The sequence below is a fragment of the Rhinatrema bivittatum genome, chromosome 4 (assembly GCF_901001135.1).
Source record: "Rhinatrema bivittatum chromosome 4, aRhiBiv1.1, whole genome shotgun sequence".
Classification (NCBI taxonomy): domain Eukaryota; kingdom Metazoa; phylum Chordata; class Amphibia; order Gymnophiona; family Rhinatrematidae; genus Rhinatrema; species Rhinatrema bivittatum.
This window is the reverse complement of record NC_042618.1, coordinates 411,572,491-411,600,060: the sequence shown is the minus strand read 5'-3', so window position 1 is coordinate 411,600,060 and position 27,570 is coordinate 411,572,491. Positions and strand designations below refer to the sequence as shown.

General features: G+C 40.6%; 1 protein-coding gene across 2 annotated transcripts; it reads right to left on the bottom strand.

Annotated features, from left to right (window-relative positions):
- Positions 1-1,509: 1,509 nt before the first annotated feature.
- CCDC71 (coiled-coil domain containing 71) lies at positions 1,510-27,570 on the bottom strand. 2 transcript variants are annotated; one of them, XR_003856636.1, is made up of 3 exons: positions 27,289-27,570; positions 19,596-21,114; positions 1,510-2,479 (listed from the first exon to the last, which is right to left on the bottom strand). XR_003856636.1 is itself a non-coding variant. In XM_029601221.1 (2 exons), exon 2 carries the CDS (start codon positions 21,072-21,074, stop codon positions 19,848-19,850), a length of 1,227 nt encoding a protein of 408 aa, XP_029457081.1. In that variant the 5' UTR covers positions 21,075-21,114; positions 27,289-27,570; the 3' UTR covers positions 14,065-19,847. The 2 variants fall into 2 exon arrangements, 1 of the variants encoding a protein (XP_029457081.1); XM_029601221.1 differs by lacking the exon at positions 1,510-2,479 and having other exon boundaries at positions 14,065-21,114.

Genomic DNA, 27,570 nt, shown 5'->3' with positions numbered 1-27,570 from the left:
CATGGCGTAGCAGTTACTCACTGAATCAATTGTACATTCCCAGCTCTTCGATTTTGTTGAGGCTCACGCATATATTGATAAATTTCAGTTTGGTTTTTGCAAGCAACACAAAACTGAGAATTTATGGCTGTCTCATGTGGATACCATTATTTGAGGATTTGATGGAGGCTCTTAAGTATGTCATGAATTTTTCTTGTCTTTTCAGCAGCCTTTGACACTATCAATCATAATATCTTTATTGCATGGCTAGAATTTCTTGGTATCTCTGGCACTGTACTTCAATGGTTTACATTTTTTTTACAGGGCAGAGTGCATTACATACGTTTGAGAAATACGTGCTCCACGATGAAATCAGTTACATCAGAAGTACCCCAAGGTTCTGCACTTTCGGCCACTTTATTTAATATTTACGTTGCTCCCATCTGTAAACTTTTTAGTACTCTCGGGGCAGATTTTCAAAGCCCTACGCGCACCGGGCCTATTTTCAAAAGGCCTGGCAGCACGCGTAAAGCTCCGGGATGCGCGTATTTCCCGGGGCTTGAAAAAAAGGGGGGGGTGGGGCCGGACCAAGGCCTCCGGCACAGCGGCCATTTGCTGCTGTGCTGGGGGATTGTGTGTTGGCAGCCGGCCGGCAGGCGTAACTTACAAAATAAAGTTGGGGGGAGGGGGGCCGAAGGAAAGTTCCCTCTGAGGCCGCTCCGATTTCAGAGCGGCCTCAGAGGGAATGGGGAAAGCCTTCGGGGCTCCCCTAGGGCTCGGTTTTAAAATCTGCCCCTCGGTGTAAGTTACCGAATCTATGCCGATGATGTTCAATTTTTCATTCCATTCTCCTCCTCATAGCAAGATAGTTTCAAACATGTCTCCCTCTGTTTAGAGTTTGTGGGAAAATGGTCTATTTATTTATTAAATACATTTATAACCCGCATATAACGAAACTATTGGGCTATGTGGTTATTTCACAATAAACTTTTTTTTTTTTAATTTTTATAAGTTTACAAAGATCACAAGAATGCATTCATTCAGAAATAAGGAGAAAATTATATTTAAAAAACCCATAATCATAAACACAATCAAGTGTTAAAAAAACTATCAAGCTTTGTAATCTCCATTTAAAGGAAATAAGGGAGAACAACTGTAGTAAAGAGCGGTTTCCCAAAGTAAAAGGAAAAAAGAAACATATACAGAGAATACTCCACCAAATAATATTATGCACCTAACCCTAATAAAGGGAGTTCTTCAAGAATGGGAGTCGAGGAACGCTCGCAATTGTGTAGGCTCAAAAAACACATTTAGAAATAGAATATTATACCAAACATTTACATGGATAGCGTAAATTTGGGTCCTTGTGACAAAACCTCCATTCTCATATCAAGAAATGTTTTTCTATGTTGCTGAGTGACCCTTCCTAAATTGGGGTAAATCCACATTTTTTGACCATGAAACAGGGAAGAACTGTTTTGTAGAAAAAGCATTAATACAGCATTATCATCAGAAATAAAGGCAATTGAAACCAACAAAGTAGCTCGTTTAATTACTACAGTATCGAGACAATTCTAAAATATCAGACAAAATTTAAGGATGATTCAGATTGTTGAACATCAGGTCACCCTTGATCCTGCTCATTTAGAGGTAAATAATACATTTCCAGATATAACCGGCATAGTGTCCAAAGACAGTGCCAAAACCTGAGTAAGATAAGACTTAAGTCAAGTGGTGGAATCATTTTAACATAAGGAAAATTAAGAACTCACAGATTTTCAAGGCGTTTTCAATATTTTCCCAGTTTTTTGAATGGACCAGTTCAGACTGAATTAAGCCGTGTTGCAAATTCTCCGCGGTTGTTAAACAGGTTTCAATCTGTTCCATTTTTTCTCCAAAAGAATTAACAGTCTTATCCGTAGTTAGAATCTGTTGATTAGTATCCAAAGCTATACTGGTTAAAGTAGATATCGACGATTCAAAGGAGACCAAAGCATTCCACAATGAATCCAAAGTAATCACTGGAGGTTTTATCAATGATATTCTAGAAAGTGAACTTACCTTCAAAATCCACATCTCCTCTTCCCAAGAAGATAGCAGCATCCTCCCCAGAACCAGAGGGGCTGACTGAATCGATCAAGCCTGAGGCCCGGCCAGGGCTCTCAGGCACCATAGCTGGGGGCATCGCTCTATCTCCTTCAGAGCTCTCCAACTCAAGATCTTTCATTGACATCGGCCTACAACTCTGATCATGATGGAAAGGTTGGGGTGCTTGCCGAAACGGTGAGGTGTCAAAACAGTGGGGAGTATGTTGTAGGTGTGCCAGGACTCAACGATGCTCCTTCAGCCTGTACTTCGGTGTTTACAGCGGCTCCCACTTCCAGCGGCGTTGTTGGTGGAGCCACGAAAAAACTTTCAATCCGTGGCTGGTGGTCCTCAGATAAGGGAGAAGAAACTATATTTTCCTTTATCTTTGCTTTCCTTTTAGTATGAGGCATTTCTGTAAAGGAAAATAGGCAAGAGGAAAAAGGAGTCAGAGACAGCTCTTTCAGCGTGCTGCTCGGGTGGCGGCCATCATGTATAAACTTCTTAATGCAGAAAAGACCTAGATATTGGTCTTGTTCAAATTTCTATCATCCAGTTTTCCTTCTCATTTATCTTTTAATAACTTTAAGATACCCATTTGGAGTCAAGTGTGTGCCCCAGGATTCAAATCTTTCATTTAATTCCCATATTAAATGAAAGATTTATTTATTTATTTAACACTTTTCTATACCGACCTTCATGAAAAAAATTCACATCAGATCGGTTTACATATAACAGGGGGATAACATTGATCAACCATTTAACAAGAAGCGAAAGTTACATATAACAAGGAGGTAGAACTTGGTGTGGCTAGGGTAGCCTGAGGTAAAGGACAGAGTATCTGAATAAATTAAACCAAGGCATAAAATATAACGTTTAAGCTAGGCGACTCTAGGATTTGAATCCTAGTATACATTTTAGAATGCATGACCTTGACATATGCTTAGACCTTTTTGTAATGGCCATTTGAGTCATTTTTTGTGTGCTTACTCCTATATTATGTGTTGGCATAATAATGTTGAGATTATGGTTTCTATGAAACTTGACATTTGTTTTTGTTTTGTTTGTCATGTTATTGTTTTAAAGATATTATGTATGTACGTTGTAAATCACCTAGACCTTTGCAGTAGGCATTTAATAAATTTTAATAAATGAAACGAAAAAAATATATTAACTCAGTTGTCAAAAATTGGTTTTACAAATTACATCTTGTAAGGAAATTTCATCCTCTGCTTATTCCCAATGATTTTCATATAGTACTTCAGGCACTTGTTCCTAGTAATTTCAACTACTGTAATGCTTTATATGCTGATCTCCCAAATATTGTTCTGAGACCATTACAGTTAGTTCACAATGCTGCTGCCCATGTCTTGTCTGGTGCCAAGTTCCGAGAACACATATCTCCTATTATGGCTGACTTGCACTGGCTCCCTATCAAATGGAGAATTACGTATAAGATGGCTGTCATAATCTTTAGGCTTCTCAACTCTGATCATCATAGCTGGGTGAGCTCTGTTTTAAAAATGTACACGCCCCCACATGCCTTAAGATTTGCACCGAAAAACCTCCCGAGGTTCCAACAGTGAAACTTGCTTATTTTATCATATATGATAGGGCCTTCGCTGTCACAGGTCATATTTTGAAGAAGTCCCTTTCGGAAGAGTTTAGGTTAGAACCTTGTCTTAAGTCTTTTAAAAGGGGTTTTTAAAAACTTTTCTTATTTAAGAAAGCTTACAATCATTTATAGTTTTTTTTTTTTAATATATTTTGATGATTTTGTTTTAAATATTTGATTCGTCTCTTTTATTGTAAACTGCTACAAAATTTATGATGTCACAGTATATAAATTTAATAAACCATTAGAAACTTGCTGGGCAGACTGGATTTGGTCTTTTTGTGCCATCATTACTATGTAACAACTTCCTTTTTGAGTTGCCTCTGAAGGCCCAGTTTACTGTCTGCTAGTCTGTTGTTGGTATGGTGCCTGTGAGAGGCAACCACACAGAGGGGTAGATTTTCAAACACCAGCACGCGTAAATCCCAGAGTTTACACGTGCCGGGCCAAGTTTCAAACAGCCCAGCCATGCACGTAAGTCCCGGGACTTGTAAAAGGGTCAGTCCAGGGGGGGCAGGGCTAGAGGTGCCCGGCCCAGCGCTGGTGCGCACAACTTGCTCCTGCTCCTTGGCAGGAGCAAAAGGTAAAATAGAAAAATTAGGACTAGTTAGGATAGGGATAGGAGGCGGCAGGATAGGGGGGTTGGGAAATTCCTTCCCAGTCTGCTCAATTGGAGCAAACTGGGATGGAACTGGGGAAGGCCCCGATGCGTCGTCAGATGTAATTGCAAAAGAAGATTCCCCCCCCCCCCCCCTTTGCGCACAGATGTTATAAAATAACGCATCCATGTGTGCGCACCAGGTAGCGTGCGCACATGGACGCGCGCGCGTAGGTTTTGAAAATCTACCCCAGAATGCGCAGGAAAGGCTTGACAGCACTGCTGTGGACATAGCCGTCGATGCATTCATTGTTTCTTTTTGGAAAACTGGACACAGGATTGCATGTAATGTTGCACAAAGTAGATATTCTAAATCAACCTCATGAAGATGGATTTCATTAAACATTCTCAAACTGTTGCAAAAAATATTTTGTAAAATAAGGGCCAGATTTTTAAATCTACGCCCGATATTATAACACGTGGGCATAGCCGCGCACATGTTATAAAATCCGGGTGTCTGTGTGTGCAAGGGGGTGCACACTTGTGCACCTCGCGCACGCCAAGCCCTAGGGGAGCCCCGATGGCTTTCCCTGTTCCCTCCGAGGCCACTCCGAAATCGCGGCCTCAGAGGGAACTTTCCTTCCACCCCACCCCCCCCCCCAACCTTCCACTCTCCCCACCTTACCTTTGTTGATGAAGTTGCACCTGCCTCTGGGCCAGAGGCCTCAGTCCCGCCCCGCCCACTCCCCACCCATTTTTTTCAAGCCCCAGGACATACGAGCGTCCCAGGGCTTGCGTGCAGCAGGTTTTCAGGGTTACACGCATAATATACACACGTGACCCTTTGAAAATCCGCCCCTAAGTGTGCAAGAGAGAGAAAGTCACTCAAGAAAGAAAACAAACATAAGGAAATGTAGAAAACCTTGATAAAGAATTGTTGATAGAACTGACAATTTGCTAGGATCAGCAGACAACAAAATCAAGACAAGGAAAGTAGAATTAGAGGAGACTAGGAGATGCAAGTATCAGAACAGGACCATGTCCTCATGAGAGGTTTCAGTGGAACTGCTAATTTCAGAATTTAAGAGAAGATTTAGTATAAGTAACATAAATAATAGCAGATAAAGACCAGTTCATCCATCACTGCTAAGGATATATCTCAACCACCAGCCTTAGAAACTTAACCATTTGTAGAATATTTCTTATCTAAATCAGATTTTGTCTTCCTTTTCAAAATGTAAGGACTGACTGGATCATTACTATTTGACCTGTCCCCTTTAGAAAGAAGCTCCAGGGCAGTATCGATAGGTAAACTGAAGCATTTGCTAAAGCTTACTGTCAATCAATCCATCCTTTAATATAGTGAACCCTAGAGTGTTTCAGAACCAGAAAGCAACCTTTCTTTACCCCCACCCCCCAAGCTTACAGGGAGATGCCAGCAGTGTTGGATCTGTGGTATTTTCTTTTAGAAAAGCTGCTAGCACAAAGAAAGGGGCTAGTAAGCTGGCTCTTCTATTTATTTATTTTTTGTAAAAATGAAATGAAAAAAAACCCCCCAACCCCAGAGAGAAACAAAAAATGAGCAATATAACAAATGCACCTGTGTCTACATCTTTTGTATGCTGTGTAATTCAATTAACTCAAAAGAAGATGAACCATACTACTCAGATGTACATCTATACTTGATAGCTATAATCTAATGTCCAGCATTATAAGAAGAAATTACTACTTACCTGATAATTTCCTTTCCTCTAAGGATGACAGATCAATCCCACCAGTGGGTTATGGACCTCTGCCAGCAGATGAAGTAAGAAGCGGATGTCATAGATATAGAGTCCCACCCTGACATTAACCCACCTGTATTCTCTGCAAAAGCCAAACTGTGAACAAACTGATGATACTTAACATTAACAATTAACTACTCTTGCTTCCAACCCAATGGGAACAGTGAGCTCAGACAAAAGTAGTAACATTCTGCAATGTTTGCCCTGAAAACACTAACCCTAATTTCAATATTAGCAGCCTAGGGTGGGTCTGGGATTGACCTGCCCTCAGAGGAAAGGAAATTATCACGTAATTAGTAATTTCTCCTTCCTCTGCATTCTGGGAGGTTAATACCCACTAGTGGGATGTACCAAAACTAATTCTGAAAAGGGCAGGAGGCTGCCAGAGGTGCTCTCCCTAGCCCGAACATCCAAGCAGTAATGCTTGGAAAAGGTGTGCAAAGATGACCATGTTGCCACTTGGCAAATCTTGGCAGGTGACAACAAAGTTCCACCTATGCTACCTCCTGAGCCCTCGTTGCCCTCATCACCAGTGATCCCTGTTTACTGCCCCCCTGGAGTACAAACAGGTGATCAGACTTCCAAACAGATTTAGACATCTCCAAGTACCACAGCAAATAATGCTTGATGTCCAAGAAACACAAAAGTCGGTACTCACTTTCATCTCTGTCCCTGTTCAAGGTGGGCAGGGAAGTGTACTGATTCAAATGAAATTCCAAAATCACTTTTAGCAAAAATGAATCAATCTAACACTCCCGAAGTCATATACAGAAAAGGCTCCCCGCAAGAAAGAGCCTGCAGTTCAGAGACCCAACGTGTCGAACAGATTGCTAACAGAAAAACTGTCTTCAAATCAAGCAGTTGCAAGGAAAGAGCATGCAGCAGCCAAAAGGTCAGACTTGCCGAAAGCTCCAGGACCAAATTAGAGTCCCACAGAGGTACCGGAAGCCATAAAGGGGGACAAAGATGCTTAACTCCCTTCAGGAAATGGGACACATCAGGATGGAAAGACAAAGGCCTTCCATTGACTTTCTCCCTATAACAAGCAAGAGCTGCTACTTTAACTTTCAAGATATTAAGGGCCAAGCCCTCACAAATACCATCCTGTAAAAATTCCAAAATTAAAGGAATATTCACCTTGAGAAGTTGAGAACCTTGCTCAGAACATCCAGCCTCGAAAACTCTCCAAACCCTAACATAGGCTAGAGGAACAGAACATTTCCTGGACCGAAAGTGGAAATCATAGAAGGCAAATAACCCCACTTCAACAACCAAGCCCTTTCAATGGCCAAACTGTAAGACAAAAAAATCGACCTGGATCCTTGTGTAGAATGGGCCCCTGCTGCAACAGATCTTTCTGATATTGTAGCCTGAGAGGACTGCCCACCAGCAGTCTCTGGAGATCTGCATATCATGGCCTCCAAGCCCAATCCAGAGCTACTAAAAGGATGGTGTTGGTTTGACTTGCAATCCTGCTTAACAGAGGCCAGGCAGAAACACATACAGCAGGAAGCCGTGATATTAGATGTGTGGCCACTCCTGAACGAGAGCGTTAATACCCAGCACTTTTGGGTCTCATCTGCGATTGAAAAAGCATGGAACCTTCACGTTATTGAAGGTCATCAACAGGTCTAGGTCCAGTAGGCCCCAGTGGTTCACCAGCTGAAAAGTTTCATCCACCAACTCCCATTCTCCTGGGTCCAAGTTTCTTCTGCTGCGGAAGTCTACTCTGATATTGTCCTTTCCAGCAATGTGAGAAGCAGATATGCCTAGAAGATGTAGCTCTGCCCACATCATGAGTTCATCTCCTTTGACACCTGTTGACTCTTGGTTCCACCCTGATGATTGATGTAAGCCATCATCATTGCATTTTTGGACATTATCTAGACCACCTGAGCCTCTAGACACTCAGCGAACCACAAACACGCTAACCGAACTGCCCATGCTGCAAATCTGTTGATGTTCCACTGCCTCTCCTCTGCATTCCTGCAATCCTGCACCATCAACTTCTCACAAGGAACCCCCCACCCAGCCCAGAATACTCATATCTGTCATGAGTACCAACCAATCCAGTGTTTCCAGGGAAACTCCTTTCCTGAGATGATCCGCCTGTAACCATCATTTCAACTGAGACCTCACTGAGGGTACCATTGGGAAAGCAATGCACCTTGAAGAGGTCGCATGGGTGTCCTTGCCCAGGGAATTACTTCCAATGTGACAGCCATCAACCCCAGGACCTACAGATAAGACCACACAGTTGGGCGAAAATTGTTCATCAGGGTTCGAACTTGAACCATCAACCTTTGGATTTGAGTCTCCAATAGAAATACTCTGCCCTGCATCAAAGCAAACCCAGAGATACTAGAGTCTGACATGGTTGCAAATTGCTCTTGGCCAGATTCAGATAGGGGTGAACTAGAATGCCATCTTTGTGTATGGCCACCACTACCACCTTGTAAAAAGTCCTGGATGCAGTGGCCAACCTGAAAGGCAAGGCCTGAAACTTGTAATGACAATTCAGAATGGCAAACCAAAGGAACCATTGATGCTCCCGATGAATCAGAATATACAGATACACCTCCGTCAGATCCAGAGACAAGAGGTATTCCCTTGCTTGTACTGCCATTATGACAGAGTGCACTGTTTCCATCTCGAAATGCTTGACTCAAAAACAACAGTTGACACCCTTGAGATTCAGTATAGGTCGAAAAGACCCTTTCTTCTTGGACTCAACAAAATAAATGGGACAGCAGCCTGTGTTTTGCTGCGATTCAGGAATGGGAATCACAGCTTTCAGGTCCAACAGCCTTTGTAATGTAGCTTCTACTTCTACCCTCTTCTCAAGGGAGTTGCATGGAGATACCATAAAGGCATCCAGAGGAATGCAAAGAAACTCTAGAGCATACCCATCCAGAACCAGTTCGAGGACCTATTGATCCAAAGTAATCTGGACCCACCTGTGATAAAAACGAGATAGGCGGCCACCTGTCTCTTGCACCAAGGTTAGCCTGCAAATTTTCATTGAGAAGATCAAGGGCTCCACCTGCAAAGCATGCATCCTTTTGAGACCTGCAGAAGGGACAGGATCTCTGGGAAGAACCTCCCCTATAAGGCCGAAAACATTGATCGTCTCGAGAGCAGCCACTCACCTGAAAAAAAGAGTGGGAAAAGGGCTTCTTGTCCTCTGGTAAGCAAGGGCCCTGGTTTCCCCCCCTCCCCATTTACTTGCATCTTTTCCAATTTACTGCCAAATAAAAGCGAACCCTTGAAGGGCAGCTTGGTAAGATTGGACTTTGAAACAATATCTGCCGACCAGTTGCACAGCCACAATTGTCGCCTGGATGCAATAATGAAAACAGCTCCTCTGGCACCTGTGTGACCCAGGTCACGCATCAGGTAAGGCAGCAGCCCCAGGCTCTACCATGGGTCTGTTATTTGATTCTTGAGAAAGACACAAGGTAGCCCGAGCAACTAGGGTACAAGAAGCAATTTAAGTTCATCGCCACTGCCTCAAGACTTGCTTTAGGATAGCCTCAATTCTTTGATGCACCTTCCACTACCAGGATGGTGGTTCGTTTCATGACAGAACCCACTAAGGCATCCCACCTTAGAGAAATGCAACTGCTCTCTGGCCTGCGGATCCAAGAGGTATAAACCACCAAGGAATGCCTCCTTTAAAGGATGCCTCTGGCGCACTCCATTCCAGCTCAATCAACTCTTGAATCGCATCCAGGAGGAGAAACAAACATGAGGCCTTGTGTAGGGTGACCAAAATGGGGTCTTTCTTCTGCACCTCCAAGGAGTCAGTCCCAGCCACTCCGAGGGTCTTCAAAGTCTGAGAGATCAAGCTCAGCAACTCATCTCTATGAAAGAAAAGGAGAAGAGTTCTATGTGGCTCCAAATCTGTGGGAATCTCCCCTTCCTCAAGAGGAGAGCCTTCACCATCACTGGTGTCATCATAATCCACCTGCATTCGAGCATAGTCAGGCCGCACTGCACCACGGTGCTTGACTGTAGTGGCAGGCAGAGAAAAACTCTGAACGCATGGACCTAGACTGGTAGGTATAAGCAACTCAGAAGACCGTCCCTGTAGAAATGTCTGTAATCCCTGGAAGAATTCTATCCATGAAAAGGAGTATGGGTCCATTCCAGGCCCGAACCTGACACCTTGAGAACGAGTTTTCCCTGAGGAGTTGGCCGATGGATCAATTGAAGGAGGAGTCACCCTCTGTCCCACTCCCCGCAGACTGAGGAGATGGTCTATTGGCAAAATCACAAGGAGGTAAATCCCCACCAGCATCCAGGCAGCACTGACACAGGCGTAAAGAAAGCTCTGGCAGTATCCCCGTGATGTGGCATGCAGCACAAATAGATAAGTGCTTAGACTTCTTCACCACGGGTGCCATGATTGTAAAGCATTCAATCACGTATAGGCACGCACCTAGCTAGAAGCATTAAAAAAAAAAAAGTGCAGTCAGGTACTTGCACATAAAAGCCACATCCAAAATGAATGCACAAAAAAATGGTTGCCCAGGTACACACACATAGCACATTTGCCCAAACTTGACGCTCAAACCAGGCATCCAGGTATACACATGCTCAAAGGCATGCCCAAGTTAGGCATCCCCATAGGGAAATGCATGTCCACCATCTGCTGGATATGGAGAATACTGGTGGGCTGTTGGGGTGGGACTATATAGCCATGATATCAGCTTTTGCTCTGTCTCCATCTGCTGGCAGAAGTGCATAACCCACTGGTGGGGACTGACCTGCCAGAATGCAGAGGAGCACCTTAAACAAAATCATGTTATAAAATATGTCACTGAAAAAAGTTCTGCCAAATGTATTTCCTTATATGGCCACCACTCCTGAAACCTAACAGTACTACATTTCGAGGAACTACTCTGGCTCAGGGGATAGAATAGCCTCTGCCATCCAACAATTTCTATACATGGAACAGGAATCACCGCACACAGCATGGTAGGCAAAAACATAACATCTGATATTAATGGGATTCTTGCTAGATGACAAACTATGCCATTCCAGCTACTCTGAGTATGAAAGGCTGTACACTTCTTAAATTAAAAGTTCAAAATTGCTCTCTTTGATTGAGCAATGATTTACAGTCACCTCCACACCACAACAGTCCACTTTAGCTCATCGAACATATGGTTAAACATTAAACAATGGCTAACTAAAGGTGCCTGAATCTTTTTGGTGGTTAGACAACTTTTATATTCAATGAGCCTGGCTTGTATGGCTCTTTTTGTGCAGCCAGCATCAAATCAAGGTGGGCAGGAACACTGAATTAGATACACTACATGATATAACATACAATCCGTATGATATTTCTGTATCACTTTATATCTAGGATGAACCCAATGAGTTCCTGTAAGGAGTTTGCTGACACAAACTGCATGATCTACACACAAATGTCTTGTAATCATAGGTTGAGATAATGGTGGTAGTGCTGCCTTAACTACATAATGCCATTGACATCTCCTAGATGCTGCTATTGCTTTTCACTTTCTGGAATACTATAATACATATACATCTCTAGTAAAAATCCAAATGAAGATCTGAACTGTAAAAGTTCCTCTTGTTGAGAGAGCAGAGTGGCCTTTAATAGGCTGCTTTTTCCAATGAAGACAGATAGCCACACGCGTAAAACCTTGTTGCCACGTCTTGAGACTGTATTTTAAAATCCAAACATTCTTTTTATCCCAAAACACTGGTTAACCTTGCTTAAAAGACCTCGGATGATGACTGAAAGTTAAATTGTTGCATTCTACTGGCTTTCTATATAATGTGGTATGAATTCTTGACCCTTCTTTGATCATTAAATCCAAAAATGGAAGTTTCTTCATATCATACTGTATAGTGAACTTCAAATTAATATCCAATGTGTTTATCCAATGATGGAATGCCAATAAATCTTCTAATGTGGATGCCCATAGAAAAATAATCAATATACTTGACACCACGTTAACATAAGTAAACCAGGGAGAATATGAGATTCCTCAAAACATGCAACAAAGATTGGCAATATTTGGTGCCATTGGTGACCCCATGGCTATCCTATGAATTTGCTGGTAAAACATTCAAAACAAAAATAGTTCTTCAAAAGAACAAGTTGTCCTAACCTCAATTTAAATTCTCCTGGAATACGCTGTGGTTGTGGAAGAGACTGTAAAACATAACTCAATATATTAACATCTTGCTGTGGAGTAACAGTATAAAGAGATTCTACATCCATGCTACCAAGAATTGCAGTTGCAATTTTTGTACTGAGAAAAATATTGCAGCCTTCCAGCCCGATTTGGATGCAGCATCTTAAGATCTAGAACCTGTCTGAGAATTAAAGATTTCTCAAAGGTGGATGATACCCTTCAAACTTTAGGCTTCTTGTACTGGTTGTAAACAAGTCCTGTTTTTGAGATTAAAAAGACTTTTGTTGCTTCAGGGGTTTGTCAATAGAAAATTACAAAACTTTTAGTTGCAAATCTAGGTTGCTCGCCAGGCACCACCCAAGCAATGCTTTGGAGTGTGGCCATCCAGTACATATCAATAGATCTGAGAAGCAAATGCCCACATTGTACAAGGAGGCAAGTGAAGGTCAGAAGTGGTCAAAGCACTGGAACACTAAGGATGTCCCAGAGAGTAATAGAACCCACAGATCCTCTCCCCAAAAACATCATTAATCCTACAAACTAAAGGGAATTCAGAGTAACTGTGAAGGTATCCATTGATGTTATATATTCATCTCCCACAAAATGCGTTTTGTATCAGATTACTGAAATTCTATTTTTTTGGGTAAAGCTATTGGTTTGGGACACCATTGCCAGTGTGAAGAGTGCTTCTTTGGAGTATCTGACAGTCCCAAAGCTGCACAGTTAAGTTGTTCTCCCCTTTCCCATTTGGAATGAACCCTGGGAGAATGTAATGAGTTGAATCTAGCCTCAGCAGCCTCTACAATGAGCTCATTCTCTACTGCAAGGACAAAGTGGCAGTGGAAGGGGGATGTTATCCATAGGAAGGTAATGTCACCCCCTCCTCTTTTGGAAGTTGCTTGTAGATTGACCGTGATTCCTACTCATGTGTCTGCCAAATTGATGTGTGCTACTGGATAAGAATCACTGTTGATCCATCCTGCTATAAAATGCTTTGGAAAAAATCACTTTGCTTGCTCAGTGGTAGTGCTACATGCTGCCACAAAGAACCAGAATTTGATTTCTGGGCCACGATTTTGCTGCCTGCGTTAGTGATGTCATGAAGATGGCATTCACAGACACCAAGAAAAGGGAAGCCTTGACCATCACAACAGCAATATTTCATGGTCAGTCAGGGGCTAAGACTGCGTGCGCTGGCTGGAGCCATTCTGTGTGGGCTGTTAACCACATTAGCTGTTTTAAACAAGGGAGAGGGCTATAAAATAAAATATTACAGCCCCATTCTGATTGAGCTGGAAGGAGGGGTGGGGAGGAGGAAACTACAAGCCAAAAATAAATCGCACACAAAGTTACAGGGTTGTGTTTATAAGCACCATTTTATTGAAGGATGACAGAACTGCATCATTTGCTAGTATTCAATAACAAAAAAGTTCACGTTGTTAAAAATAGGAAAGAAAGATTTTATCCTGTTAACAGCAGAATAATACTAAAATTGCCTTTCACTGAACAATGTAATTCCAAAATATACAACACTGAAAGTGTAGCAGTCAAGCTTCATATTAAACATTAAATAGTAATATATCTTCTGAAACATTATTCACAAAAATGAAAATGTATAAAGTTCACTTCTAGAACAAGTCTATTTCTCTGCTTCTTCTCCCCTCTTCCACACCCAACTCCCCCTTCCCTCCCAAAAGAAAAAATTCACAATACAAAAATTTGATTTTGCTTAGCAATACAACAGCCATTACAGGCTATAGCATAAGTGGCCATTTCAAAAGAAAAAAAAAATTAACAAATGTATTTTGAACAGAAATCTGTGATATTTTGTACTATAGGTGTTTTGCAGGAAACGTCCTCGATCATTTTTTTTTTTTTAGAAATAGGTCAGCAGAGAAGTCAGTCTACTTGCAGCCTCTCACCCTCTAACACAAGAAGAACCAGCTTCATGAAGACAAGCATGGGTAATTCTGACCAAGGGGATGGAAGACCCACGGGAAAGGTGCACTCTCTCTCAAGTCCTGGGAAGGCTGCGAGCAGCAGGCACGTCATCACCGTTGTAAGCCAGGCGGCTAAGCAAAATGAAGCCACCTTCTCAGGAAAAGCTGGCTGGCTCGGGAGGACTACATCTGTTTCCACAGGGGAATCCCTCCAGGTCTGTGTCAATGGGACCTGCCCTAGCACTCAGAACAATTAGTGTTAATTACAATAAATGAAAAGGGAAAATCCCTCTAGAAAAAAAAGAATACTGCTGTTGTAGGGTTTCCCAAAAGGCAAATCTTAATTATCTGTACCAAAGGTAATCTTTGTTTTTTTTTTTTTCCCCTCAGTATTTTTCTACTTCACTTTAGGATGCAGCACGTCTTCATTGTCTTGCTGAATTTATAAAGCAGGAATCAGAACAAAATAAAGTTTTATTTTGAAATGTATTTTACAAAAATATATATTTAAATGCTAGTTCAGATAAACAAAGTTTCGTTTAGCTCACTCAGTTTCCTCCCTTCTTTTTCCCCAACATATTAGGGATAAAGTAATGTCCAATCTAAATAGGATGGGAGTAGCATTCTACAATAAGCACATAAAGTCAGGGGCAAAGCACTTAAAAATGGAAACAGCATTATTAAGGTTGTCAAGAGAAGGGAGTTCCTGACATTAACACAACACTGATAGAGGGACAGAAAGAAGGTTTGCCCAAAAGGCTCACAGCTCCTTCATTCATCCCGAGAACAAACACACACCAAGGAAGGAAGCCCCTTAAATAAAACAGAATGAGATTCAACAAGGAAAACCCAACTGGGGAAGAAAGTAAAAGTCAGACATGTGGGTGCCCTGAAGACATGTGGCACTAAACATTTTCAGCACATTGGCAAAGTGAGAAGGACTGGCATTTAATGTTAATCGTTCTCTTTGCATAAACCTTTACAACATGTAAGTAATGAAACGATTTAATTGCTTGACTGGAAAGTCAGATTAAGACAAACATCTTTTCACCTAAATCCCAGAGGTATATGCCGAAGAGCAGCAGGGATGAGTCTACAATTCAGATCTAGGAAGTCTGAACCACAGCCTGGTGCTCTTAACTGTTCCCTCTCCCTAGAAGCATGCAATAAGTTTGTGTTTACTTAAGCATTACTAAAGTAGACTTTCTATCAACTTGTCTATGTTGCAGCTCTGTTTCAATTCATAGGTGCCATTTCTTTTTTTGTCCTAACCTATTCTATTTCTAGTATTATAGAATAAGGGTGTACTTTCAAATATGGCTAAGTCTCATTCAAGAATATCATTCCCTGAATCCACTGGTTAGCTGTCTCTGATATAATCATGCTTTACATTTATCCAAATTGTGTCTGCACAAAGTTCTGATGAGGTTGACACATCTACTCCATCCTGCGAGTAGTTTTCAAGAATATTAAAACACAATTACCTCCCCAAGAATGAAAGACAAACAAAAAAGGGAGATAATGATTTTGCTAGTCCTGCTATTTTGAACCTTTTTTTTTTTTATCAAGATGTCTTCCCAGTCTGCAAGCTACTCAGTTGCTGTCCTATTAACATTTCAGTCCTGGGAACATAGAATGAGCCATTATCAAAGGGAATAGAAGGTTATTCAGTATTTATTTCAAGACCTTTCATATTATTTTTATGCTACAGCTTTAATTTCTGCAAATTCCAATTCATTTTTAATTTAAAATGGTCTATATATTCTGAGATGCATTAACCAAATTATCTACTCTTATCAATCATTTTAATGGACAGATGCAGATGTTATGAAAGTTTTATTTCCCTTATCCCAGTCTGTCAGTCTTCAGGTTATTTTACCTAAACTGGGCCTGAGATGGCAAGTCACATATAATGGTGACATCAGAGAGCCTTATGATTATATCAGATGATATGTTTATATAAGTAACGAGAACAACAGAAGAGGCTGGGGCTAGAAACTCTATGGCATGAAAAAGAATGTTTTCTGAAAGATCAAGAGTACTCTGTTCTAACATTTTCAAAAGAGGTTTTAATGAAGTCACACTTGGAATTGTTTTTTCCAGCATTTTATGTATATGAAGTAACTCAAGAAATCAAATGGATTTCAACTGAAACCTTCTGTCTAGCCCTGTCTGGGCTCCACAGAGCAGATCTATGTTTCCAAAAATGAGTTGGACAACAAATAACCCAATCTGACTTGTCAGATACATACATTACCTCCATGGGGCTGGATACAAAGGTCTGAACTCACACCAGTGCAATCAAGCAAACAGAGAAGAAAGCAGAATATATATGTTCCTGGTAAATACCTCAACCATATTATAGATGGCACAAATTCAGATAGCCAGGGGCAACCATAAAAGCTGGACACCTGGTTCATCAGCAGGTGGCCGAGCTATTGAAACAAGTCATCCTGCTAACAAAATACTGCACCAACTTTCAGTTACATGAATTACTACAACTGCTGTTGCTTCCTTAAAATGCATGCTTGAAACACTAACAATTTCTTCCCAAGGAGGGTGACTACACCTTTATGATGAGAGTGGAATGTTCAGATGTCAAACAAAAAAAAAAAAAACAAACTTCTTGGCTATGAAGTTTTAGATAAAGTTTAAAACTGATTGCCCAACTTGATTTTTTTTTTTCAAATACTGACCCTGAAGATCCCGATGTGCAGAAACGAAAGTAGGAGGATAAGTTAGCAGGTTTGTAAAGCTGCACTGAAATAGTAACACTTGACATGTACACACGATGACAAATAAGGAATATATGCCATGTTACAAGTCTCCCATCTTCCTATCATCCACACAGAACCAAGAATATGGGGAGGCCACCACAAGTGTTGGATGATGGTTCAGGCTATACACTATTTAGATCTTTCCAGTGAACAGCAATGTTTTATGATGTGTGTGAACATATTTACAGCACAGAATCAAAATTAGGGCTCAACAGCAGCGTATGGAGGAAATAAACGTCCCACTCTTCTTTCTTATTTGGAAATAGTATGACATAGCCAGAAAGATATCGGATGCATTTAGTTTATAGCTTTGTAAATTATTATTCTGGGAAATGTTTTAACAAAGATAACAATGCTTGCATCCTTTAACTTCTCCAAACAGGATCCAAGAACCAAGCATTAGGGCAATGGTACCTAAACCTGTCCTATAGACCCCGCAGTCAGTCGGGTCTATAGAATATCCGCTATGAAAATGCATGAGCTCTGCATAAATTTCAGATCCACTATAAGCAAATTTCTCTCATGCAAATTCATTGTGGCTATTACAAAAACCCAGCTGGCTTTGAGGTCAACAGGACTCATTTAGGAACCACTGCAATAGGGAATAGGTACTGTCTCAGAACTGGTCTATTGTACTGGAAAGGCCAATACCAAATGTATTCCAGGACAAATGTTAAAGAAACAGATGCAGGAATGCCAACTACCAGTGGCTGTAATCGAACCCTTTGTACTGTGCTGGAAAATCTTTTCAAATGATTTCTCCAGTGACACAGAACACTGGAAATCCTTTTTGCTAGGGTTCTTTCAGTTTACGGAAACCCCCTCTTCATTAGTAGAAGTCTGTGACAATATAGAGGATCAAATTAAATAAAAGCGGCTCAGAAATAGGTACCATGTTAGACACACCAAACCTGTCAATAAATGGAAAATCAGAAGTCCATATGGGAAGGCGGCTATTTTTATTTTCTTGCACAAAGATTTGACCAAAAACGCCAAATTACATTCTCAAAAATATATTTTTAAACTGTATTTTTCCCCCCACAATGCTTGGTCTAATAGTAAACAGCTGGTAATAGGTACTCAGATTTTAAATTTACATTCAGACAAAAATAAAAAGTGTACAACGATGTACCTCACATGAAAAGTGCAAGATCTCTGGAATTGCTAAACGTTCATAGGCAAGAAATGCTGGCGAGTATCAACAGGGGAAGAGAAGGAACTTATGATTTTCCATTATATTTTTAACTGGAGAAATTCAGGTTACTATAATACTACTTCATTAGCACTGAAGATTTGACAAAGTAATTGCCACATCAAATGCAGCTGTTTTAACAATTAGTTGTGTAATGCATTTTGTCACAATTCCATCTTCAGAGTCTTAGTTTTCTATTTTGTGAAGTTGCTGTGCCTAAAATATTTGTAATTTTTTTTTGTGTGGAAATCTCCAAACAGAGCCCTAACAGTTTTGTTAGTCAAGAGAAAAGATGGTTGCCATCAAGAATAATGAGAATTGTAGTACATCCCCTCCTACTGAAACAATGTTAAGAAAATGATTTTAAAACTAATAAAACAATATTCTAGGATCCTGACATTCTCAGTTAACAGTTACATCAAACTCAGTAAGAAATGAAAAGGGCAGGAAATGTGTTTGGAGCAGTAAGACTGCCTTAAGAGAAGCACTTAGGATTCGTGGACAGGAAGACGACGTACCCATGGAAAGGCAGGACCTGCGTCTCTCAATTTGTAACTTTGCCATATTTTCATGAAAGGTACATCTGCTGGTAAGTTCCAGAGAGAAGGGAAGGGAGACACCGCTCGTCTAGGACCCCCAACAGATTCTCCTACAGCATCTTACTTTTCCAGACTCATAAGTTTCAGCACGCATACTCTAAATGCCTCCCCAAAAAAAAAAAAAAAAAAAAACAGACACTTGTAAACTATAGGATTGTTCCAACATATTAAAAAAAGTAAATAAATAAAAAACAAGCACATTAATGTTATGCTATACAGGCACTTCATTTTGTACCCAACAATTTTTACTCATTTCCCTAGCATGGAGCATTGTGTCTCTCAATCCCATTTCTTCTGGTGCTCAGGAAACAGACATGCAGCGCTACAAGCTGAGAGGACTGGCAACACTGCAGAGCTCTGAAGTCAGCACAAGCCGGCTTTCTTAAAATTAAAGGCTGAAACGGTTATTTTTTCATTTGGGCAGTAAATATTCATCTGAAAATGTGTTTCAGAAAGACAAAAAAAAAAAAGTGGGCCCAACCATATTAACTGATTTGCTCAAGCCTGTTGGCCTTGTACATTAAGCTTCTAGTTAAGAAGCGGAATACAATCAGTAAAAATACCGATAAGTGAAACAAAACTTTTTGGCACTTTTCAACCAATTCTCGGACTGTGTCAAAATAATTTCAAAATCAAATTCTGAGGGAGGAAAACATCTGTGAGCTATAGACATGTAGAATAAAGAAATAAAATTAAATCTAATCAAAACAATAGACATATATACACACACAAAACTCAGAAAAGGGAGCAAAATATCACAGTGCATCAACATTATGAAAGTCATGTTCTCAACTATTGCACAAAATGTACACCTTGCCATGTTTAGAAACGCACAGTACACAGCATCCATAATCACCTCTTGAGAAGAGCAGATTGTCCCATTGCTCTCTGCAGACATAGCTTTGTGTCATTCAGGTCCATATCTGCTTGGATCCTATACTGTACAATAGTATGGACAACCAGTTACCAGACCACAGCAAGATGTCCACTGCTCGCAACGAGGAAGTCAGCTGTCACCAGGCACTAGGGAATTGGTTACTTTTGCCCAGTTGCATGGTCTGGCATCTTTAGTATCTTGTATTTGTTCAAGAGACAAAGAAAACAGATTTCAGGGGACAGTGGGAGGCAAGGGTCCGATTTTAATGACTGGGGATAGGTTGACCTGAAAGATCTTTTGGGCTTTTCTCCTCAGTTCATCATCAGAACAGAGGCTATCCACCTTGATGACCCTGAACTTCAGAAGATTCATTTTTTTCTGCCACAGTTCTGAATTCTTTTGTATTGGAATGGAACCATCTCTTTTCTTCAGTGGTGGTATTTCCTGCACAACTTCCCCTCTTTTCCTCTTCTGTCCAAGGCCTTCCTGATGACTGTTGCCATCTTTACTTTGGGTTCTGCTAACAGGTGGCTCTCCCTTTGCTTTGCCTTTGGAGACCTTAGACTGGGTTCCACCACTGGAGCTCTGAGATGAATTACCCAAAAGTCGACCATTTAAGATTCCAGAGGCTTTGCAGGAATTGTTCTCCTTTAGTACCCTGCCATTAGGTCCCTTTATCATGGTGCCATTCAGATACCTTGAACCTATGCTAACAGAGGCAGGTGCCTTCTTAATTAAATACTTACACCCTTTGGCTTCTTTCTGTCCTGACACCATTTTAGTTTTCTTTCCTACTGAAGACTGCCTTGATGAACCTGTTGAAGTAAGGAGTTTTAGCTCTGCTGGGGCAACACCTATATGCCTCTGTTTATACTTTCCATCCAAAGACGATGCTGTTGTCTTCAGAGGAACCAAGGTTTCCAGTACCACAGACAGCCTCATTGCTGGGTAGACACCAGGATACATATTGGCAGGAAATCCTACTGTTGAGGTCTTTGATGCATCTGATCCAGTCTTTTTCAATGAACTTAACAAAATATTAGTGGAATTACTTTTTGATGTAGGTCTAGTAGAAACTCTAGATGCATTTACTGCGACACCTCCAGATGTGCTGGATATCTTCGCTGAGGATGGACCTCTTGATTGATTTTTTGAAGATTCTGATATAGTAGTACTCATTTTAGAACTATTTTTGGGGCCAGTTTCTGTTTGGATGGGGGTGTCTGCTGTACAAGAACTATAGCCATATACATCCTTACTTCTTAAGATTGTGGGTTGATAGCCTTCATCACGGAGACCTTGCAGAAAAGCTACCAGCTGTGTTTCAGTGTCTGTAAGGTCTTTGGACATTGGGTTAAAGACCCTGAGGGCATCTTCCAGTGCCTTCTGTCCAGCAGATGAGATTCTTGACCAAGAATGAACAGCTTTCTCTTCCACATGGTCCACTTCAACATTCATGGCATTAGGATGGAAGTTCCAAACTAGTTCAAAACAAGTACTGAAGAAAAGAGATGAAATGAAAATAATCAATAAGAATCAACTGAAGCTTTTTAAGTCAATGATACTAAATATCTTCTATTTCTTTCTTATCAGACATCACAGATCTGGCTTAATAACCCAAAATACAACCTAAAATAAAACCTTTAAATCAAAATCTGTTTTCTTTTTCCAGTCAAGCAAGTAGGCAACTCCTTCACTTTTCTTTTCATCACTAGTCAAGACCAAGGTTTTAAAAATAACTTGTGTTGTCTGGCACTGAGCCAGTGAAGGCCAAGTTTACAGAATGTGTTACATTGTAAGCTAGAAGTGCCACCAAAAGCTTAGCAGTAGAGTGAGTTATTAAAAGAGTCTTCAAGATAAGTATGGGCTTAATACTTATGAACCTACTGTTCAGAAGGTCCTGAAACCAACGCAAAAAAAAAAAAGGTCCACAAGTTTTTCTTTCTTCATCAGTAAAACAGGCTGTGCTCTGCTACCTTTCATCGCAATTAAAAGTTTAAAGGATCAATGCAGTATCAAAAACTGTTAAACATAGTGGGTACAGCTATAATAAATACATCTGAAGCTTTTGGTTCAAAAGACAAAATAAAATATATTGGGACTAAAATGAAAAGTACCCTAGTAGCAAGATCAAAAAAGGAATAATTAATGCTAGGAAAGTTATTTTGAATAATGTAGGTGATATTGTCATTTTAAAACCTTCTTTAAAAGAAACAATGGTGGGCTCTAAGAGTAATGTGTACTTCAATAAGAAAGATTTTGTTTTCTAGTGCCTGAAAACTGCTTCCTGCTGGCAGTCTGCCCACCAAGCACTGGACAGTAAGTAACACCGCATCCCGCTTCAGCCCTTGAAGCACCTTGGGCAATCTCCCCAATGAAGATGGGTCAGCTTCACTCTAAAGTGAAGCCCCTGCTGGGCTGCTTTAACTGTCATGCCAACTTTATGAAAGAGCAATTTACACTTATTTTAAAATTACTGTGAATAAATTGTCTTCATGGTAATAACTTACAAAATGGCCACATACTACTGTTTTGGAAAAAAAAAAAAAAAAAAAAAAAAAAAGCACTTAAACATGAACCACCCCTTTAACTGAGAAAACTGACAGAAGTATTTAATAATAATCTGGACATATTCCTAACCACTAACAGTAATAGGCATAGGTACAGAAGAGCAGATTCACTGGCTGATGGTTAAAATACTTTCAGAAAGCCAAATACACATTTTCAATCTAAAATCTGTGTTCCTACTTCAAGTTAAAATACCCAGCTGAAAAAGCATTACAAATAATACCACTGCATTATACAAATCAGGAACAGAAAATTACTTGCGAAAAGAGACAAAAACTTAAGGCATTACCAGAAACCTGAAGGACGGTGGGACAAACTTTCCCCATTCTGAGGTAACCCCTAAATAGAAGTGGTATCATTGCATGGGAGGACCATGATTAACACTCAAGCTTCAAGGAGCAAAGGGATGCCAGACTTTTTTTTTTTTTTTTTTTACACAACATCCTCATGAACCTTGGTTGCTGTGGCCATTAATATAGAACTTAGTAATAAGACATAACAAGGGGGCCTGGGTGCTGATTTAATATTAGTCTCTTAAAAAAACAAAGCTAAAGATGGCAGGGCCTGAAACTGGCCTCATCACTTCTGCTAGTAGGCATCTCTGTAAGAGGTTTTGGGCAGGTCAGGTATGGCAGACAATGGTGGGAAAGAGGTTGACAGGTCAGGTAAAAGACATGAGGGAGAGGGAGCTGGTGTTGGGTTATGCATGGCAAATTATATCTGCATCTCCCAAAGAGGACAAATCACAATTGGGCATACTGCCTGGGCTATATTTGATGTTTTATCTACCAGCATTTTCTCTGTTACTATTGTTTCTAATGTTGTATAAACTGCACACACTGCATTAGGTTTCCACTCAGCATGTGGGCAATGCAATTTTTGTGTGCAAACAATTCCAGAGTCGATTTGGATCAGTCCGATAAATGGATACCAAATAACTCACAAGTGGATTACTGACTGCCAATTTTCATTTGTAGTATATACAATTTTGTCTGGGTCAGAAAGTATACATCAGACAGACTAAGTGTTTGAAAACACACCTTACTGAACATCAGAGTTGAATATGCACTTTTAAGACTAAAGCGCCTATGGTGCAACATTACATTCAAGCACAGCACAATTTTGAATAATTACAGTAGATGGTTACATTGCATACTGAACCCCAAGAAGGATTTAACGAGTTAATGGATTGGTTTAAAATAGTTTCGTTATTCTGGACAAATTATTGGCTCTGGCAATGAGCATAACAGCTGATTGGGTGATTTAAAAGTACATGGATATGTATACTAATGATTCTGTTTCCATTTGTTCAGAGATTTGGGGCTACAATGAATGTAGTAAAAGTTTTGTGGAAGTGAAGTTCTCCTCTTTGAAATGCTGAGCAGCATCAGGCTGTTATCAAAAAATAAACAAGACCTTGATTTTGATTTTAAGTACAAATATAAATCTTGAAATAAAAATAGTCAAAGACTGCAAGACCAATGATTAAAATGGTGAGTTTCCAAGGAACATGGAAATGACTATGAAGGTCTCACTTTATAATCACAAGGTATATTAGTCTGTCCTAACAGCAGTAGATTTTTTTTCTAGTGTTTATAACAACATGTATTTCAGTGGGTTTTTGTAAGGTGTTACAATGTTTCTGGTAATTCGTATCCTTCTCCGCATGTGATGAGAAATATCTATGTATGTCTTCCCAAACTCCCGTGTTCTCATCTACAAAAAAAGTTCTAAATGAACCATTCTATTTTTATCATTTATAATAAAATATATATAGAAGAACGAGGCTAGTTTCATATTATTGGTGCATACCTCCACGGCCTTGCATCCTTCTTGTGCTATAATCATCAACTTGCCTCCTTCCTCCTTTTGTTCTTTTTATTTATTTATAAATTATTTTAATGTGATATTAATACAAAATTTTTTTAAAAAACAATTGTAATCTCCACTGTGCATGAAAAAGGATAATCTAATTTATATTTTTCTATCGAATACTTCAATTACGCTATCCCCTTGCTTGTGGAAGATTATATCTTAATCTCCGTTTATATATACGCCTTACGCCTTTCCTTTAAATTCCCCAAAAGGGTTTTGTGAACGCCATGGTCTTATATCTTAGACTACCAATGTCCAAATAAAAACTATTAGAGACTTATCTCCCGACACAGCTGCGTTTCGTTCTTTCTTCGTCAGGGGAGTGTGTCCATTCCTGTTACTGTTCCTTGGTTAATCCAAGGAACAGATCCAAGTTCCTTGGATTCCTTGGTTAATCCAAGGAACAGATCTGTTCCTTGGATTAACCAAGGAACAGATAACAGGAATGGACACACTCCCCTGACGAAGAAAGAACGAAACGCAGCTGTGTCGGGAGATAAGTCTCTAATAGTTTTTATTTGGACATTGGTAGTCTAAGATATAAGACCATGGCGTTCACAAAACCCTTTTGGGGAATTTAAAGGAAAGGCGTAAGGCGTATATATAAACGGAGATTAAGATATAATCTTCCACAAGCAAGGGGATAGCGTAATTGAAGTATTCGATAGAAAAATATAAATTAGATTATCCTTTTTCATGCACAGTGGAGATTACAATTGTTTTTTAAAAAAATTTTTGTATTAATATCACATTAAAATAATTTATAAAATAAATAAAAAGAACAAAAGGAGGAAGGAGGCAAGTTGATGATTATAGCACAAGAAGGATGCAAGGCCGTGGAGGTATGCACCAATAATATGAAACTAGCCTCGTTCTTCTATATATATTTTATTATAAATGATAAAAATAGAATGGTTCATTTAGAACTTTTTTTGTAGATGAGAACACGGGAGTTTGGGAAGACATACAATGTTTCTGGTGCCATCATGACTCAAACCATCAAATATCAAGACTATCGCTTTTTGTTTTGGTTTTGTTTTTTTTAGCAAAATTAGAATCCTAAGTTACCAAGGTCTATACCTGATAACTCTGACCAGGTTGCCTCTTTCTATACCTGGTGCCACAGTGTCACAGTCTTCTCTCTATAGCAGATATTTCATGAAATTCAGTGGGACACAAAAATTAGGCAACCTTCCACAGGGTTGACTTGAATAGCTGTTCCATAATATGAAAAAAAAAAATATTATATATATATATATATATATATATTTTTTTTTTTTTTTAATTTTTTTTTTTTTTTAAAGCTGAATAGCTCCAAGTATTCAAACACTTACAAAATTTAGGAATTCAGTAAAACAGAAGCCTAAGTTAACAGACTCTTGTACCTTGGGAGAGAGAGAGGGCCTGCACATACAAACTACTGACCAGTGACATACACTTTCCTCCTGATGTGTTCCAGAAGAATTAGAAAAGCTACACATGAATTAGTTTAGTGATACTAATCACAATGAAAGGCTGTCTTTTTTTTTTTTTTTTTTTTTTTAATTATTTTGCAAGTTTTAATTGAAGAAAAAAAAAAAACTTCTTAGAACAACTTGAAAGAACTATACCCAAAACTGAGTGGACTGTTTTCAACGAAATTTTCATTATGGGTTTATAATACTTGTCCAGCACAGCACTATCAAACATAATGGTGGGACACAGAAACTTAGGGTCACAGTTGATTGGACTGATCCAACATCAAATGTACATCAAATGTGCAGGGAGAAAGACTCTTTACTTTACTTATTTCCTAAGTAAATGCAGTGATTGTTGTTAGAAGTGTCTGACTGATAGTGACAAGAATAAATGTTTCAATATCTTCCATGTAATGTCAAAGCCTCAGTGGCCCAAGTGAAGATATCATGTCCTTAACATGCTACAGCTGCCTTGTACACAGATCATTACTAATACCAGAAGGGGGTTCCAATCCCTGTTCCCTGCTGAGATGTCTACTTTCATTACTGCCATCACACAGCTGCCCTCCACAACTTCTGCTGCTTATCACGTCAACAACTGCTTACCCACATGATCATCTGCCAAGGATTCAAAATAAGAATCGCTATTGCCACCACAAACCACTACTGCTGCCATACATAACTAACTGCCACTCACATTTCTTATAAGTTGTGAATGTGTGTGCACACTCTTCCCTCAGCACCTGGTACTGTTCTTGTTGGATCTACCAACTTCTTCCAGGAACAAACACTGCATCATACTGCCCATACTTAAAATAGCACCACATGGACAAGAGGAACCACAGCAGACAGGCTGAGGGGGAAGGGAAGGGAAAAATGCAAGCCACATTAGGGAAGGACGGGGAGCAGGGAGGCTCTATGGAAAAAATGGAAGGAAAGAGACCAGCCAAAAGGGAGAAAAAAAGGATAGCCAGGATATGAGGACCAAAAAAAAGGAAAGAAAAAGAGCCTAATTTACTGTTTCTTCCCCTTATATCTATGGAGGAAAAAACTTAATAAATTAGACCCAAGGAAAAGAATAGGAAGCAGGCACGTGTGCACCTGTGGGGGACGTTGAAGGTGAGGGCGAAGAGAAAAGGGGATAGGGACAGACCACTCAGGTGAAGAGATGTGAGGGCAAAGAGAGGCAGACCCAGGCAATGAGGAGGAAAAGACCCAAGCAATCAGGAGGAAAAGAGGATCTGGTCATCAGATAGGGATGTGGTGGTAAAGAGAGAAGGCAGACCCCAACACCCTGAGAGGAGGGCACAGAAAGAGACAAAGAAGATAGACCCAGACATCTGTGATGAGGGAGGGAGAAAGCAGACACAGGATAGAGGCACAGAAAAACTAGTCCAATACACCAGAGATTAGGGAAAAATAGGTGTGGGGAGGGAGGAGGGAAAAAGACATCTGATAGACATGGGCATTGGAGCGAGCAAGCACAGACACTAGTTGGGGCAACCAGACAGAACTGAGCTGGGCACTGGTGGGGCAGACCCAAGGATCAGTGGGACCAGAGAGAAAGGATTACTTGAGCACCAGTGGGGCCAGTGACAAAGCCAGACATGAATACTGGTGGGGCAAGACAAGAGTGCAGACCCAAGCACTAATGAGGGCAGACCAAGGCACTGCCAAGCACCAAAAGGCAGAGACCCGGTCATTATAAATAAATAAACAGTGGGGGGGGCAGGTCCCGGGGACGGGAGCGGAGGAGACGGGCGGCGGCTCACCTCTGCCAGGCCGGGAGGAATCCCGCGGGCCGTGTCCTGGCTCTCACCTACTCGGGCTCCGGAGCAGCGCCGCCGCCGTCTCCTCCCCCCTCCGAGCCCGGGCAGTTTCAGCGCTTCCTCTTGTCGCTCGCACCCCGGAAGCGAAACAGTAAGGAAGCAGCGGCGGCAGTGAGCCCCGATCCCCGCTCCGCCTCGGCTTCTTCAATATGGCCGCCCCGCTGAGCGCCGGAAGTACCTCTCGGCTTCCGCTTCCCACTCCTCCCCCTGCCCTAACAACCTCAG